Source organism: Mesoplodon mirus (assembly GCF_964341445.2).
Source record: "Mesoplodon mirus genome assembly, chromosome: 12".
NCBI lineage: Eukaryota > Metazoa > Chordata > Mammalia > Artiodactyla > Ziphiidae > Mesoplodon > Mesoplodon mirus.
The window spans coordinates 8,134,800-8,149,977 of record NC_138988.1 but is presented as its reverse complement, the minus strand read 5'-3'; the positions used below and the strand labels follow the sequence as shown (position 1 = coordinate 8,149,977).

The 15,178-nt window shown below is 38.5% G+C and overlaps 1 protein-coding gene across 5 annotated transcripts in view; it reads right to left on the bottom strand.

Moving 5' to 3' along the window:
• The window catches only part of RAD18 (RAD18 E3 ubiquitin protein ligase), a 106,413-nt gene that overhangs the window by 67,645 nt on the left and 23,590 nt on the right, over positions 1 to 15,178 (bottom strand). For 2 of the 5 annotated variants that reach the window (XM_082639789.1, XM_082639790.1), the window contains exons 5-7: positions 14,958 to 15,119; positions 4,698 to 5,035; positions 895 to 994 (exon numbers count right to left, since the gene is read on the bottom strand). In XM_082639789.1, the coding sequence (XP_082495915.1) occupies positions 895 to 994; positions 4,698 to 5,035; positions 14,958 to 15,119 (600 nt within the window). Of the gene's footprint in view, positions 1 to 894; positions 995 to 4,697; positions 5,036 to 9,486; positions 9,529 to 13,981; positions 14,524 to 14,957; positions 15,120 to 15,178 lie in introns of those variants that run through there. The other 3 variants (XM_082639792.1, XM_082639793.1, XM_082639791.1) reach the window with 3 other exon arrangements.

The window sequence follows — 15,178 nt, the reverse complement described above, 5'->3', positions numbered from 1 at the left end:
GGTTAACTTTGACTACAATTTGATTCCTAACTTACAAACTTACGTGGCCGGGACACACACACACACACACACACACACACACACACACACACACACATCTACATTTCAAACACACCCTTTTGAATCTGCCCCACAGACAAACTATACAACTGCAAGCTTCTACATATGCAATAACAGAGAAAACCACTGCGTTCAAAATGCAAGCCTACTGGTTGCATCCTTCCAGAACAAAAGGGTGTTAAGAGCAGAGAATTTGACTTTCATTCACCAGTGATTCACCAATGCTTTGTAGAATGCCTGGCACACAGTTATGTGCTTAATAAGTATTTGTTGAATGAATAAATGATTCCATATTTTCTAAAAAAAAAAAAAAAAGACCAAAAAAAAATACCCTTTTGTACCTTTTTTCTTTTGAATTTTTACTAGAGTACAGTTGATTTACAATGTTGTGTTACTTTCAGGTGTCTTTTGTCACTTTTACTGTCATGTGTATATAGTATGTCATATGTATATAGTAATTAACTATTCAGAATTTTTGAAAAAGCTAGATTTTACAAATTTAAACTTCTGAGCTTCCTAAGAACCAAAAACAGATTTGATGTGTTCTATATTCAGAGTCTAACCTCGCTTTCTTGGGCCAAGGGCTTTATGGTAGTTCTAAAATTCTAAGAGAAGAAAACAAGTTTAAAAAGAACTGAATTCTAAATCACTAGTTTCTTGTTAAGTCAAATTTTATTAGCATATAATAAAGTTAATTATATTTGGCAAGGTGGGAGTTGAGGAAAGAACAAGGAGAGAGATGGACAAGGAGAGCCAATGGAGTTGGCTCATATTTTATAAACCATAGGCGGCAACAAGCTAAAGTAGCTCAATGGTTATGCTTAACTTTCTTACCTTCTGAGGCTTTCTTTCTTCTCTTCACGTGATAAACAGCTGTCTAAGTGCTTATTAATGTGATTTTCTGGAATATGAACCCCACAAACAGGACAATCCACTGTATTTTTCAAAAAGAGAAAGAGATTTTATTATTTGTGGAAAGAGCAAAAATAATACAACCCAGCATCTTTCAGCAACTAAGATAAAAAAAATCCAACCGTAACATGCACTTGGAAAAGCAGAAGAGAAAAAGGACACCTCAGGGCAGCAGGAGTAGAATAGACTGCTTACTGGGTAAGGGCTACATTATGAAAAGTCACATAATTAGAATCCGGGGCCTAGAGGAAGAGACTGTGAAGAAGTTTGGAAATCTGTTTTTTAGAAAATGCTTTAGTTAAATCTTTTCTACCAAGGCGTGACAAAGCTATAAAACTAATATTAAGTTTTCCCATCTTAGGACCCATTCATCTTTAGCATCGAAGCAATCCTAACCACCTGAGTAAGATATACCTGCCACAGGAGGAAGGTGAGGTGAGGGTATGTACAGCTAGGGGCATGTGGGATCTTAGTTTCCTGACCAGGGATTGAAACCAGACCCTCGGCAGTGAGAGCACAGAGTCCTAACCACTGGACCACCAGGGAAGTCCTAGTATTTTTTTTTTAACTGAAGTAGTTGATTCGCAATGTTGTTAGCTTCTTGTGTACAACAAAGTGATTCACTTATACATATATATAGATACATATATCTATTCTTTTTCACATTCTTCATTATGGTTTATTACAGGATATTGAATATAGTTCCCCGTGCTATATAGTAGGACCTTGTCATTTATCTATTTTATATATAGCAGCTTGTATCTGCTAATCCCACACTCCTAACTTATCCCCCTCTCACTCTCTTTCCCCTTTGGTAAACATAAGTTTATTTTCTAAGTCTGTGAGTCTTTTTCTGTTTCGTAGATATGTTCATTTGTGTCGTATTTTAGATTTCACATATGTGATATCATATGGTATTTGTCTTTCTCTTTCTGACTTGCTTTGCTTAGTATGATAATCTCTAGGTCTATGCATGTTGCTGCAAATGGTATTATTTCATTCTTTTTTATTGCTGAGTAATATTCCATTGTATATATGCACCACATCTTCTTTATCCATTCATCTGTCAATGAACATTTAGGCTGTTTCAAAGTCTTGGCTATTGTAAATAGTGCTGCTGTGAACATAGGGGTGCATGTATCTTTTCGAATTATAGTTTTGTCTGGATATATGCCCAGGAGTGGGATTGTTGGATCATATGGTAACCCTATTTTTAGCTATTAAAGGAACCTCCATACTGTTTTCCTCAGTGGCTGCACCAATTTACATTTCTACCAACAATGTAGCAGTGTTCCCTCTTCTCCACACCCTCTCCAGCATTTGTTATTTGTAGACTTTTTGATGGCCATTTGACCAGTGTGAGGTGGTACCTCATTGTAGTTTTGATTTGCATTTCACTACTAATTAGCAATGTTGAGCATCTTTTCATGTGCCTGTTGGCCATCTGTATGTCTTCTTTGGAGAAATGTCTGTTTAGGTCTTCTGTCCATTTTTTGATTGGGTTTTGTTTTTTCATTATTGAGCTGCATGAGCTGTTTGTATACTTTGAAATTAAGCCCTTGTCAGTCACATCATTTGCAAAAATTTTCTCCCATTCCATAGGTTGTCTTTTTGCTTTGTTTATGGTTTCCTTTGCTGTACAAAAGCTTTTAGGTTTGATTAAGCCCCATTTGTTTATTTTTGCTTTTATTTTATTTTATTTTGGGCCACACCAGGCAGCTTGTGGGATCTTAGCTCCCCGACCAGGGATTGAACCCAGGCCCTAAGCAGTGGAAGCTCTGTGTCCTAACAATTGGACTGCCAGGAAGTTCCCCTATTTTTGTTTTTATTTCTATTGTCTTGGGAGACTAACCTAAGAAAACACTGGTATGATTTATGTCAGAGAATGTTTTGCCTATGTTCTCTTCTAAAAGTTTCGTGGTGTCATGTCTTATATTTAAATCTTTAAGCTATTTTGAATTTATTTTTGTGTATGGTGTGAGGGTGTGTTCTAACTTCATTGATTTACATGCAGCTGTCTAGCTTTCCCAACACCACTTGCTGAAGACACTGTCTTTTCTCCATTTTATATTCCTGTTTCCTTTGTTGACGATTAATTGAGACTGTCAGCATTTTTAAGCAATAAACCATTTTTAAATCAGGGTGTGTATATTGTTTTTGTAGACATAATGCTATGGCACACTTAACAGACTACAGTATAGTGTAAATATAACTCTTATATGTACTGGGAAACAAAAAAATTCATGACTCACTTTATTGTGATATTTGCTTTACTGCAGTGGTTTGGAACCAAACCCGCAATTTCTTTGAGGTATGCCTATACAAGTGTAGTGTTAAAAAGTGGAAACACAATCATTCTGAAACTGTTTGATGGAGTTAAGGGACCTGTGGATGTATCTCAGGGCCTAGAGGCCACCGTGGCTAACAGGCAGGGATGCAGGGGGAGCTCACGTGGAGGAGCACAATCCCCAGACCTTCCACATCCACTTTAATGGAGCAAGGCCAATTTTATCCACTTTGTATGTTATGGTTCACTGCAAGATTTCACTTGGAAAAAAGGTTTTGCTACAGGGAAAATGTTATCAACTTAAAAACATATAATAAGAAGTGGCAATTAATTTAAAAAATTGAAAAAGATAAGATATCCTAGGAAATGTAAGTAAAAAATTCACATAGCCATATGAAATTTAAACACTTGAGTACTAATAAACTAATTTCAACCTAAGTTTAGTAACCACTAACAGCCCTGCACTGAGTGTGGTATGGGCGTACCAAAAATATCTAAGACAGAGTTTCTACCTAAAAGGTGCTCTGAACTTCACTGGCAAGAAGATATAGAAACAAGAGAATAAACAAGCTGACCTAGTCATCAAAAGTTAAGCCAACTATACACAAAACAGTCCAGAAAACAAGTGCTGTAATACTTTAGTAATGTGAGAAACCAATACTATGTAACATAACCAAAGAATGGTTAGACCTGGATAGAGTCTGGAAAGGTGGAACAGGGTTGGCAGACATTTGTAGCAAAGGGGCAGGTAGTAAAGATTTTAGGCTTTGGGGGCCAGATGGTCTCTGTCACAGCCAATAAACCGTGGCAGGTAGCATGAAAGCAGCCATAGACAACAGGTAAACAAATGGACATGGCTGTGTTCCAGTGAAGCCTTGTTTACAAAAACGGGCGACAAGCCAAATCTGGCCTGCAGGTTGTACTTTTCCAATGCCCAAGTGTTTTCAAGGAATAGTGGGGAGATCAGCTTGGCTATGGCAGAAGGATTTTGAGAGGGAGAGGTGAGAAATAAGGTCAGACAGCTAGGGGAGTGGTCAAACTGTCTAAGGCTATAAATGCCACTGAGAACAGCTTGGAAGTGTTCAAGTGCTGATATCTTAAGATAAAATGAGCTCTTTAAGGTTAAACTGGAACTGATATAAAGGATGAGGGGGGAATGAAAAGCTGAAAAACAGAAAGGTACGCCATACGTGAAGTATGAACTAATTAAAACGGTTTCACTTTTCCAGCCGTTAGCCTGAATTCCTATTGTACGAGGCAGAAAGAGAACACATCTGGAAGCACTGCCTACATCCATCTCCGAGGCTGTTACAAGATGAAAGCGGGTCTGCCCTTTCCCATTCCTTCCCCCTCAAAAATGCTGCTTATATATTATGTCATGTGGGATGAGAAGATTTCTCTTAAGTAAGAAAACAAACATGTGAAAATAATTTCTTACCTTTAGTAACTTCTTTCAAGGCCGATGTAGAGGGTGTCTCAGGAACACTAGCCTCTGAGAAACCTGGAGCTGACTTTTCTACAGAAGGCGTCCCTCTGGTCTTTGCAGAAGAGCTCAGCTTTTTTTGAGGGCTGAATTTGCTTTCATTCTCTTTTATCAACAACTCTGACACAGAACCACCAGCTTCTCTAATCAAGAAGTTCTCCATTAACCTGCTTCCTTGCTTTAATGAATGTCTGAAGGCTACAGAAGTGTGCACTTTGGCAGCAAGTTTCTTTGAAGAGGAAGAAGCAGAAGAGATGGGTGGTGACTCTAAGGCAAACTGCAACAGATGATTCCTTGAAGCACAGAAAACATAACAGTTAATTAAGACCTCAACTTCTGTATACATAATAATCTAACTGACATAAGCTGTGTTCTCAACACTTGTTTCTACGAAATATAGAACTTACTCTATAATGACAACAAAACCAGTGTTTCTTCTAGACTAAAATACAAAGCAATAAATCTGATTTTAAAAGCAGTTCATCTGGGCTTCCCTGGTGGCACAGTGGTTGAGAGTCCGCCTGCCGATGCAGGGGATACGGGTTCGTGCCCCGGTCCGGGAGGATCCCACATGCTGCGGAGCGGATAGGCCCGTGAGCCATGGCTGCTGAGCCTGTGCGTCCGGAGCCTGTGCTCCGCAACGGGAGAGGCCACATCAGTGAGAGGCCCGCATACCGCAAAAAAAAAAAAAAAAAAAAAGCAGTTCATCTGTCTATAAAAAATAATGGGAGGACTTCAGATTCTGGTCACAAAGAATAGCTCATATGAGACTTACTCTCCAACCATAAATAATTTTAAATCTAAACAGAACATATAAAACTGTCTGTAAGCATGGACTATAGTCAACATGGGTGGAAGGAACAGAGATTAGAGCTCTGGGCAAAGATCACTAGGACTGGAGGGACAGGGTGCTGGGCAGGGAGTAGCCACAGAATACCCTAAAAGTATGCTGAGAAATGCTCATCAATTCCTGATCATCTTCAGGGCTGGAGAAGCATAAGACGAAGCCATAGGAGGCCTGGCAGGAAGCAGATGCCGGCAAGCTGATATTCTAAAGGTCAATGCTGGAAAGTTGTTAGAGTTTGAGCCCAGCCAAAGCTGAGAGAGTTTGGTAAAGATCCTAGACGTTCAGCTGAAACCCCACAAAGGCCACGGAAGGACCACACTCTAGAAATAGAAACAAAAGTGAAATAGACCAAATCTAACAAAAAACTAATCCAAACCTTGACAGAATGAAAGTGAAGAGCTAGTAATTTAACTGCATGTCAGAACAAAATTCAACATTTTTCAAAGGAAGGTAATTCACAGCCTCTATAACATTACATCCACGTTCAACAAACATTTAAAAATTACTAGACGTGCAGAGAAATTAGCCACTATCAAGAGATAAAATAGTCATTAGAAGCAGATCCAGGTGATCCGAGTGGCATTAGAAGAACTTCAAAAGAACTATGATGAATATGTTAAAGAAAAAAGAAGAAAATAATAGACAAATGAATTTTTAAAATTGTATGCTGTAAGAGGGAATTAAAATCCATCCCAAAAAAGGATAAAACAAAGAAAATGAAACCTAGGCACATGATAATCAAGCTGCTGAAAAATAAAAGAATAAAGAGAAAACCTTGTAAACAACCAGAGAACAATAAGACACACTACCTACTACCTCTAGGCACAATTCCCCAACCTTGGTACTATTGACACTGTGAGTCAAATAATATTTTGTTGTAAGAGACTGTTCTGTGCCTTGTAAGAATGTCAATAGCATAACACCCCTGCCCCAGGTTGGTACAACCAAAACAAACAGATATCACCAAATGTCCCCTGGGGGAAGAGGTAAAGAGAAAGCAAAATCACTCTCAGTTAAGAACCATGGCTCTAAGGAAATAACAGCAAGAAATATCATTGACTTGTCAACAAAATCTATGGAAGCAAGAAGATAACAGAATGACATCTTGAAAGTACAGGAGGGCTTCCCTGGTGGCACAGTGGTTAAGAATCTGCCTGCCAATGCAGGGGACACCGGTTCAAGCCCTGGTCCAGGAAGATCCCACATGCCACGGAGCAACTACACCCGTGCGTCACAACTACTGAGCCTGCGCTACAACTACTGAGCCTGCGCTCTAGAGCCCACAAGCCACAACTACTGAGCCCACATGCCACAACTACTGAAGCCTGTGTGCCTAGAGCCTGTGCTCTGCAACAAGAGAAGCCACCGCAATGAGAAGCCCACACACCACAACAAAAAGTAGCCCCCACTCGCCACAACTAGAGGAAGCCCGTGTGCAGCAACAAAGACCCAATGCAGCCAAAAATAAATAAATAAATTTATTTATTTAAAAATTTATTTAAAAAAAAGTACAGGGAAAAAAAACACAGATGAATTCTATTCCCATTGAAAATATTCTTCCAAAATGAAAGCAAAATACATTCTCAAGCAAACAAAAGCTAAGAGAATTCCTCACCAAGAGACAAGAATTACTACAAGAACTGTTCTTCAGCTTGAGGAAAATAATCGTAGATGGAAGCACAAAAAAATGTCAGCAAGGCTCGAGAAAAGGTAAATATGTGGTTAAATTCAAGAGTATTGACTTTTAAAAAGCACTAGCAATGGCTTGTGGAATTCATAACATACATGGAAGTAAAATAACTCTAACATAGCAAAAAAGAGGCATTAAGATAATGCAAAAATATTATAAAATTCCTGCATTGTTCAGGACATGATAAAAGTACTAACTTATGGTTAGTACTATAATACGTTAAGGATGTATTTTGTAATTTGTTCAGTAAAGACTAAAAAGAGCAACACTAAGAAGTATAACGCAAAAACTTGAGATAAAATAATAAAAATAGTCAAAAAAAGGACAGGAAAGGAATAATTTTTTTAAAAAGAACAAATGGACAAAGAGAAAACAGAGAGTGAGGTGGTAAACTGTAATCAATTAAATGTAATGGATACAGACTCCAGTTAAAACACAAAGCTTATCAGACTGGATTAAAATATAAGATGCAACTATATACTATTTAAAAGAAAACACTTTAAATATAAAGACCCAGGAAGATTGGGAAAAAAAGGACGGGAAAAGATGTACCATGCAAACACTAACCAAAAGAAAACTGATGTGGCAATATAGTGAGTCTTTTTAATAAATGGGGCTGGAGCAAATGAATATCTGCTGAGAAAAAAATGAATCCTGATGCTTACCTCCATCATACCTAAAAATTAACTTGAATAGGTTCATAGGCCTACCTATAAAAGCTAAAACCACAATTCTATGAAAACATCTTTATGACCTGAGGTAGGCAAAGATTTCTTAGGCAGGATTAAAAAAAAGTTATAATCATTTTATAAAAAAGAGAAAGAGACACAGAAAGAGAGAGAGAAAGAAAGAAAAAGAGAGAGACAACAGACTGGACTTCAAAATTAAAATGTCTGTTCATCAAATGACACCCTTAGAAAATGAAAAGGCAAGCTACAGACAGGAAGGAAAATATATTTGACCAAAATAAAGAACCACTAATTGATAAGAAAGAGACAAACAATGCAATTTTTAAAAATTGGGTAAGAAACCAGGACACTTCACCAAAGATAAAAAGAAGAGTCAATAAGCACATGAAAAGGTACACTAGTCATCAGGAAATGTAAATTAAACCACCATGAGTTACCATTTCACACCCAATAGAATGCTTACAACTAAAAGGACTAACAGTACCAAATATTAACCAGGATGTGGAGCAACTGAAATTCACTGTGGTCCAAACCAACTGGAAAACTGTTTGCCAATTCCTTATAAAGTTCAATATACATCTGCCCTATAAGCCTGCAATTCCATTCCTGGATATATACCCAAAAGAATGAAAATAGATGCCTACACAAAGACTGCACACAAATGTTCACAGGAGCTTTTACAATACTAGCCATAAATTGGAAACAATTCAAATTCATCAATAGAGGTATAGATAAGCATATTGTGCGTATTCATACAATGGATACTATTCAGCACTAACAAAGAAAATACCGACACAAGCAATAACATAGGCAAATAACAGAAATAGTATGTGAAGCAAAAGAAAAGAATAAACATATACTATATGATTCCACTTACATGAAGTTTAAGAACAATCTATGATGATAGAAACCCAAATGGTCTATGGGAGTGGGACTGACTAGAAGCAGAATAAAGAAGCCATGGTATGGAAATGTTTCATATCTTGACTATGATGGTAATGACACAGATGTATGATTATCAGAATTCAATGATCAAAATTCAAACTTACTGTATGTATTTCATTATATGTAAATTTTACCACAGTTTTAAAAAAATCAAGAAATAGAAAGAATAAAAACAGTAACAATAATTTTTTAAAATCTCACTGATATACTTTTGAAAAAGGCTACAGCTAGAAAGACCAGGAATAGCAACTGTTGGTGAGGCTATGGAGCAACTGGAACTCTCATACTTCACGGTAGAAATGTAATTGCTTTAACCATTTGGAAACTAGCTTTAAAGATACCAGCAAATAAATGAATGCCTACTCTCTGACCTAGCAACTACACTTCACTTCTAGATATATGCCAAAAGAAATACATGCCAAAAGATATGTACCAGAATGTTCACAGCAGTAGTATTCATAATAGACAAAAACCAGAAACAGCCCAAATGTCTATCAATATGGAAACAGGGAAAAAATAATCCATATACTATCGTTTGAAATCAAAAGATCCAGAAAAAGACCAAATGCTTACCACAACGACATATTTTTTTATCGAATTTCCCTTTCTCTGTTGGCCTGAAGTCAATAAAACTACTCTATTAACACTCATACCACCTCGAGGTTAGTTACTTCACTGGGCAGGAAATAATACAAAAAGAAAAAAGCAGTAAATATCTTATTCTGCTTTACAGTTTTACAGAAATCCACAAAAACTCTATTTACAACAAGATATCCTGCTTTATATCATATTTAATTGCCAGTCATAATCTGAATGCTTTGATCCTTTTAAATATGTCCTTAGACTAATAGGAATATCTACTATTTTCAACATTATTATTAAATATTTTAAAATCAGTAATCAGGGTTGAGAGAGGGTGAGTAGATGTGTAGAAGCTCAAGAACGTCCATAAGCTGATAAATGTTTAGGGCAGGTGATGTGTACCTGAGGGTCATTATACCATGTTCTCTATTTTTATATATATTTGAACTTTTCCACAATAAAAAGTTTTTAAGTGAATAAATAAAAGCTACAGTGGGGGCCTCCCTGGTGGCGCAGTGGTTGAGAGTCCGCCTGCCGATGCAGGGGATACGGGTTCGTGCCCCGGTCTGGGAGGATCCCATATGCCGCGGAGCGGCTGGGCCCGTGAGCCATGGCCGCTGGGCCTGCGCGTCCGGTGCCTGTGCTCCGCAACGGGGGAGGCCACAACAGTGAGAGGCCCGCATACCGCAAAAAGAAAAGAAATAAAAATAAAAAAAAAGCTACAGTGGGAGAAAGGTTAAAAAAAATACAGGATCTTCATCTTTGCAAGGAAAGAGAAATAAAGTAAAAGTAGAGAACCACAATCATTAAGTCTCTTTTTCTTCTAGGATGTGGATTTGGTACAAAGAAGGTTCTAAGAAAAGCTTTCATCTCATTATGACAAAGTAAAAGACACACTCTCCAACTAATGGATAAAACTGTCACTGATAAATCACTTCCATGCTGCTACACAAGTATACCTTTTCAGCTAAGTGTCTACCCTAGAGATAACTCCTTTTTGCTTTTATTCACAATTCAGATGAATTTTAGTCTTCCAATTTGACCTCTTACTTCAACACATGCCAATAAAGAACGTGGCAGACAGTTGCACCACTGCAATAATAAAATTATGCCCCATGCTAAAATTAAAATTCATTAACTTCTTCAGCTGCCTGCTAATCTCAGCAGTGGAAATATAATAGAGAACAAAATAGTTTCTGTCCTCATGAAGTTTACACTATAGTAAGGGAAGAGAGAATAGACACCCACAACATATGTGAAAATTACTATGAAAAGAAAGGAAGCCGATGAAGCCATGAATTAGGAGAGGATAAGCTTGATACTCTTTACAGGGTGGTCACAGAAGACTTCACTGAGAAGATGCCTATGAAAAACACAGCCCAAGAAAGTAGAGGATTAAACTGTGTGGACATCTAGGGAAACACCTTCACTCAGAAATAACAGTAAGCACAGAGTCTCTAAGGTCAGAGTGTGATTAACATGTTTGAGAAACAGGGAGAAGGCCAGTGTGACTGGAGCTAATTGACCTGGGGGAGAGAAGCAGGCAAGGAAGTCAGGGAGCCTACTCTGTAGGGCCCAGAGGACTGCCATCGAGACGACTTGGGGTTCTGCTCCAAATGAGATAGGAAACCACATCTGAATGACATGCAGCATGACCTACTTTTTATTTTCAAGGATCGGTTTGGTTGCTGCCCTCAGAAGGACTGTAAGACGAGTCCTTACAAGAGAAGCCACCACAGTAAGAAGCCCGCGTACCATAACGAAGAGTAGCCCCTGCTCACTGCAAGTAGAGAAAGCCCGCGCACAACAACGAAGACCCAACGCAGCCAAAAATAAATAAATAAATACATAAATTCATTAAAAAAAAAAAAGAATGATGTTCCACTTGGACAACAATATTCTAAATAAATTTTGTTCAATACAACAGCTTCTTAAGAACATTATTTTAAATAAAAAGCAGAGGTAAGAAGACCACTAAGAAGTAATCACCGTATCTGGGCTGACGCTGGCTTGAACAGGATAGTATTGGCATGGTGAGGTAAAGTTGTCAGATTCTGGAAGGAGAGCAGAGATAGAACCAATGGGATTTACTGACGGAATGACAGACTAAGTGTGAAAGAAAGGGGTCAAGGATGACCCCAAGGTTTTTTGGCCTTGAGGGAGAGAGGCGGGAGCTGCCATTTGCTGAGATGAGGGAGACTGTGGGAGCAGCAGATTGGGAGTGGGGCCTGGGGGGCAGCAGAGGGAATCAGTTTAGTTCTGGTTTTAAGAGGTCCAAGCAGAGGTGTGAGATAAGCAGTTGGATATGTGATGCTGATGTCCTGGAGAGAGATCTAGCTGATATATAATCTGGAAACCATGAACGTACAACTGGTATTTAAAACCATGAGATTGTTTACGGCAATTCACATACCTTAAAAATGAGCTGTGTGAAAATATTAATTCCAAAATTGATACTCAGATTGAACTGCTAATTTTTCCTTCACTTTCCATCACTCCTATATATTAAAGTGAGTTGGCATTATAACGCCTGACAGCATTCCTCACAGACATTCACATTGGATGAATTATGGACTTTCAGAATAACTGTGACAATAAAATACAGGAAAATCTTGCCCATTTGTTAACTATACAATAACTTTACCTCCTCAGAATGTGGCTAAGAATCATAAGTGAAAACAGGCCTCTGCGTAGACATGGGCAGTCATAAAATCCATGCAATCAAGTCCATGGACTTTGGCAACTAGTAAATGTCCCTGCAAATATTTGTTCTAATCCGGAACATGCAAACGGCAGTCTAGCACCATTTGGTCAAACAGGCAGAGGCCCACCAAAGCACAAGGTCTCATTAGCTCCTTAGGGCACACACATATGTATAACAGGGCAACACAATATAAATAGATAAAATATATATAGTAATGATAGGAACCTTTTCTTAGGTTCCTTTGTTCCAGATACAGTACTACGCTATATATCTTTTAATATATCTCTTCATTTCTAATCCTTACAATTCCTCAAAGTGTCAACAATATTATTCCCATTTCTCAGATGTGGAATAGAAGCTGAAAAGGATTAATATCTTGATCACACTCATATCAAAACTAGTAGGGTCAAGACTGGAACCTAATTCTGCCTGAACCCAAACCCAGTATGCTTTAAACTATACCATAAGGAAAGGTGAAATTATACTCTACATACTCTTGTGAGATGCTAAGGGAATTATCCATTATCATCTGTTTAAATTTATTTATTTATTTATTCATTCATTAATTCATTTATTTATTGGCTGCATTGGGTCTTTGTTGCTGCACACGGGCTTTCTCTAGCTGCGGCGAGAGGAGGCTACTCTTTGTTGTGGTGCGCAGGCTTCTCATTTCAGTGGCTCCTCCTGTTGCGGAACACGGGCTCCAGGCACACGGGCTTCAGTAGTTGTGGCACGTGGGCTCAGTAGTTGTGGCTCGCGGGCTCTAGAGCACAGGCTCAGTAGTTGCGGCGCACGGGCTTAGTTGCTCCGCAGCATGTGGGATCTTCCTGGACCAGGGCTCGAACCCACATCCCCTGCACTGGATTCTTAACCACTGTGCCACCAGGGATGTCTCTGTTTAAATTTTTAAACTTGGAATAAGTACCTGGAGAAAAATTCATACCTTGATGGTGGATAAACCAAAGCAATAAATAATGCTCTATAGTCTCAATTTGTAAAAAAATATAATATACATGCAAAGCAATAAATAATGCTCTATACTCTCAATTTGTAAAAAAAATATATATAATATACATGTAGACTGGCTGCTATGCAAAAATACAAAAACAACATTTTCTTGCTTAGGTCAAGAATGATGCTCCAGGGACTTCCTTGGTGGCACAGTGGTCAAGGATCTGCCTGCCAATGCAGGGACATGGGTTCGAGCCCTGGTCCGGGAAGATCCAACATGCCACGGAGCAACTAAGCCCATGCGCCACAACTACCGAGGCTGTGCTCTAGAGCCCGCACCACACACCTAGAGCCCACACTGTGCAACAAGAGAAGCCACCACAGTAAGAAGCCCGCGTACCATAACGAAGAGTAGCCCCTGCTCACTGCAAGTAGAGAAAGCCCGCGCACAACAACGAAGACCCAACGCAGCCAAAAATAAATAAATAAATTCATTAAAAAAAAAAAAAAGAATGATGTTCCACTTGGACAACAATATTCTAAATAAATTTTGTTCAATACAACAGTTTCTTAAGAACATTATTTTAAATAAAAATGAGTCAAGGGAAAAAACAAAACACTTGTTTCCTGAAAATAAAAGGCAAACGTTAGAAGAAAATGTAAGATCCGCATGTCAGCCTTGTGCCTGAAAACCTCTGGAATTATTTCCAATACTCTTTTGTTATTCAGTTTGGAATATTAAATTTTTAAAAATCATAATATCATAAAATGGCAATGACAGATGGGAAGTACAGGAAGAAATAAAATCAACAAACAATATAAATAATTTACGTTTTACTCATAAAATTAAACTTCCTCCCTCACCAAGCTTAAACCAAATTTCGAACAAGTAATGAAACCAATTACGTTGAATTTCATTCCTACTAATTTTGCAAATGAAGTACCACAGTACTTTAGATACGACAAATGTCCAAGAAATGTTCCCCATAAAGCAATTCCAAGAAGGCAAACAGAGGGAGAAACAAATGATAAAATCTGTCCCAAATCTACAAAGAATGCTTCCTACCCCACCACACCCACTACAAAGAATATTTAAATAGCCTATTTCTTTGGGGAGGGAGGAGAGAAGGAGAGAGCGCAATCATTCCAAGGCCTCCCTTTAAGTTACCAAAGGGTCTATGAACCCAAAGATGCTGATCATTTATCTTCAACAAACAGATGCAGTTCTTCGTAACAGTCCCTTTCTCCTAGCAGGGAGGCTGGTATGCTTTCGATACCAGCTGAGGAAAACATAAGCCATGAGATACAGTTTTACAGCCTCAGAGAAGAGCAAACAGCCGATCGATTCCTTTCTAAATACATGTCTCCATCTTTTCTTATCAACTTCAATATCTAACTGGTGAAGGACTTTAGAATAAGAAAAGCAATCACTTTAATTATGAGCACCAGAGAATCTCAGAGTGTCTTCATCTAGGAAAGTATACCACCTTCTTATGACTCTGCCTAGGGAAATAACCAACCAGCTGATTTCTAAAATGCGCTACTAGGTGAGTTCAGAGTACTAAATCTGATCATCTTTAGTATGCAAACCAATGCAATGTGCAATTCTACTGGAAGAAATCTCTTTACATTTTTAGAAGTAATGTAATGAACCTCCAAGAATGTCCTAACAAGCTTGGAATTCATGTACTTAAGTATGTGGGCACCTAACCGTTAACTAAACACAATATGTTCCTAATAAAAACTCCTGCTTGGCTTGCATGATTAAAACTAAAAATAATTCAAGATATTGTCTGATAAAACATGCCTTTTTAAATCCCTCTGGGTGGGCTTCCCTGGTGGCGCAGTGGTTGAGAGTCCTCCTCCCGATGCAGGGGACACGGGTTCGTGCCCCGGTCCAGGAAGATCCCACATGCCGCGGAGCGGCTGGGTCCGTGAGCCATGGCTGCTGAGCCCGCGTGTCTGGAGCCTGTGCTCCGCAACGGGAGAGGCCACAACAGTGAGAGGCCCCCGTACCGCAAAAAAATA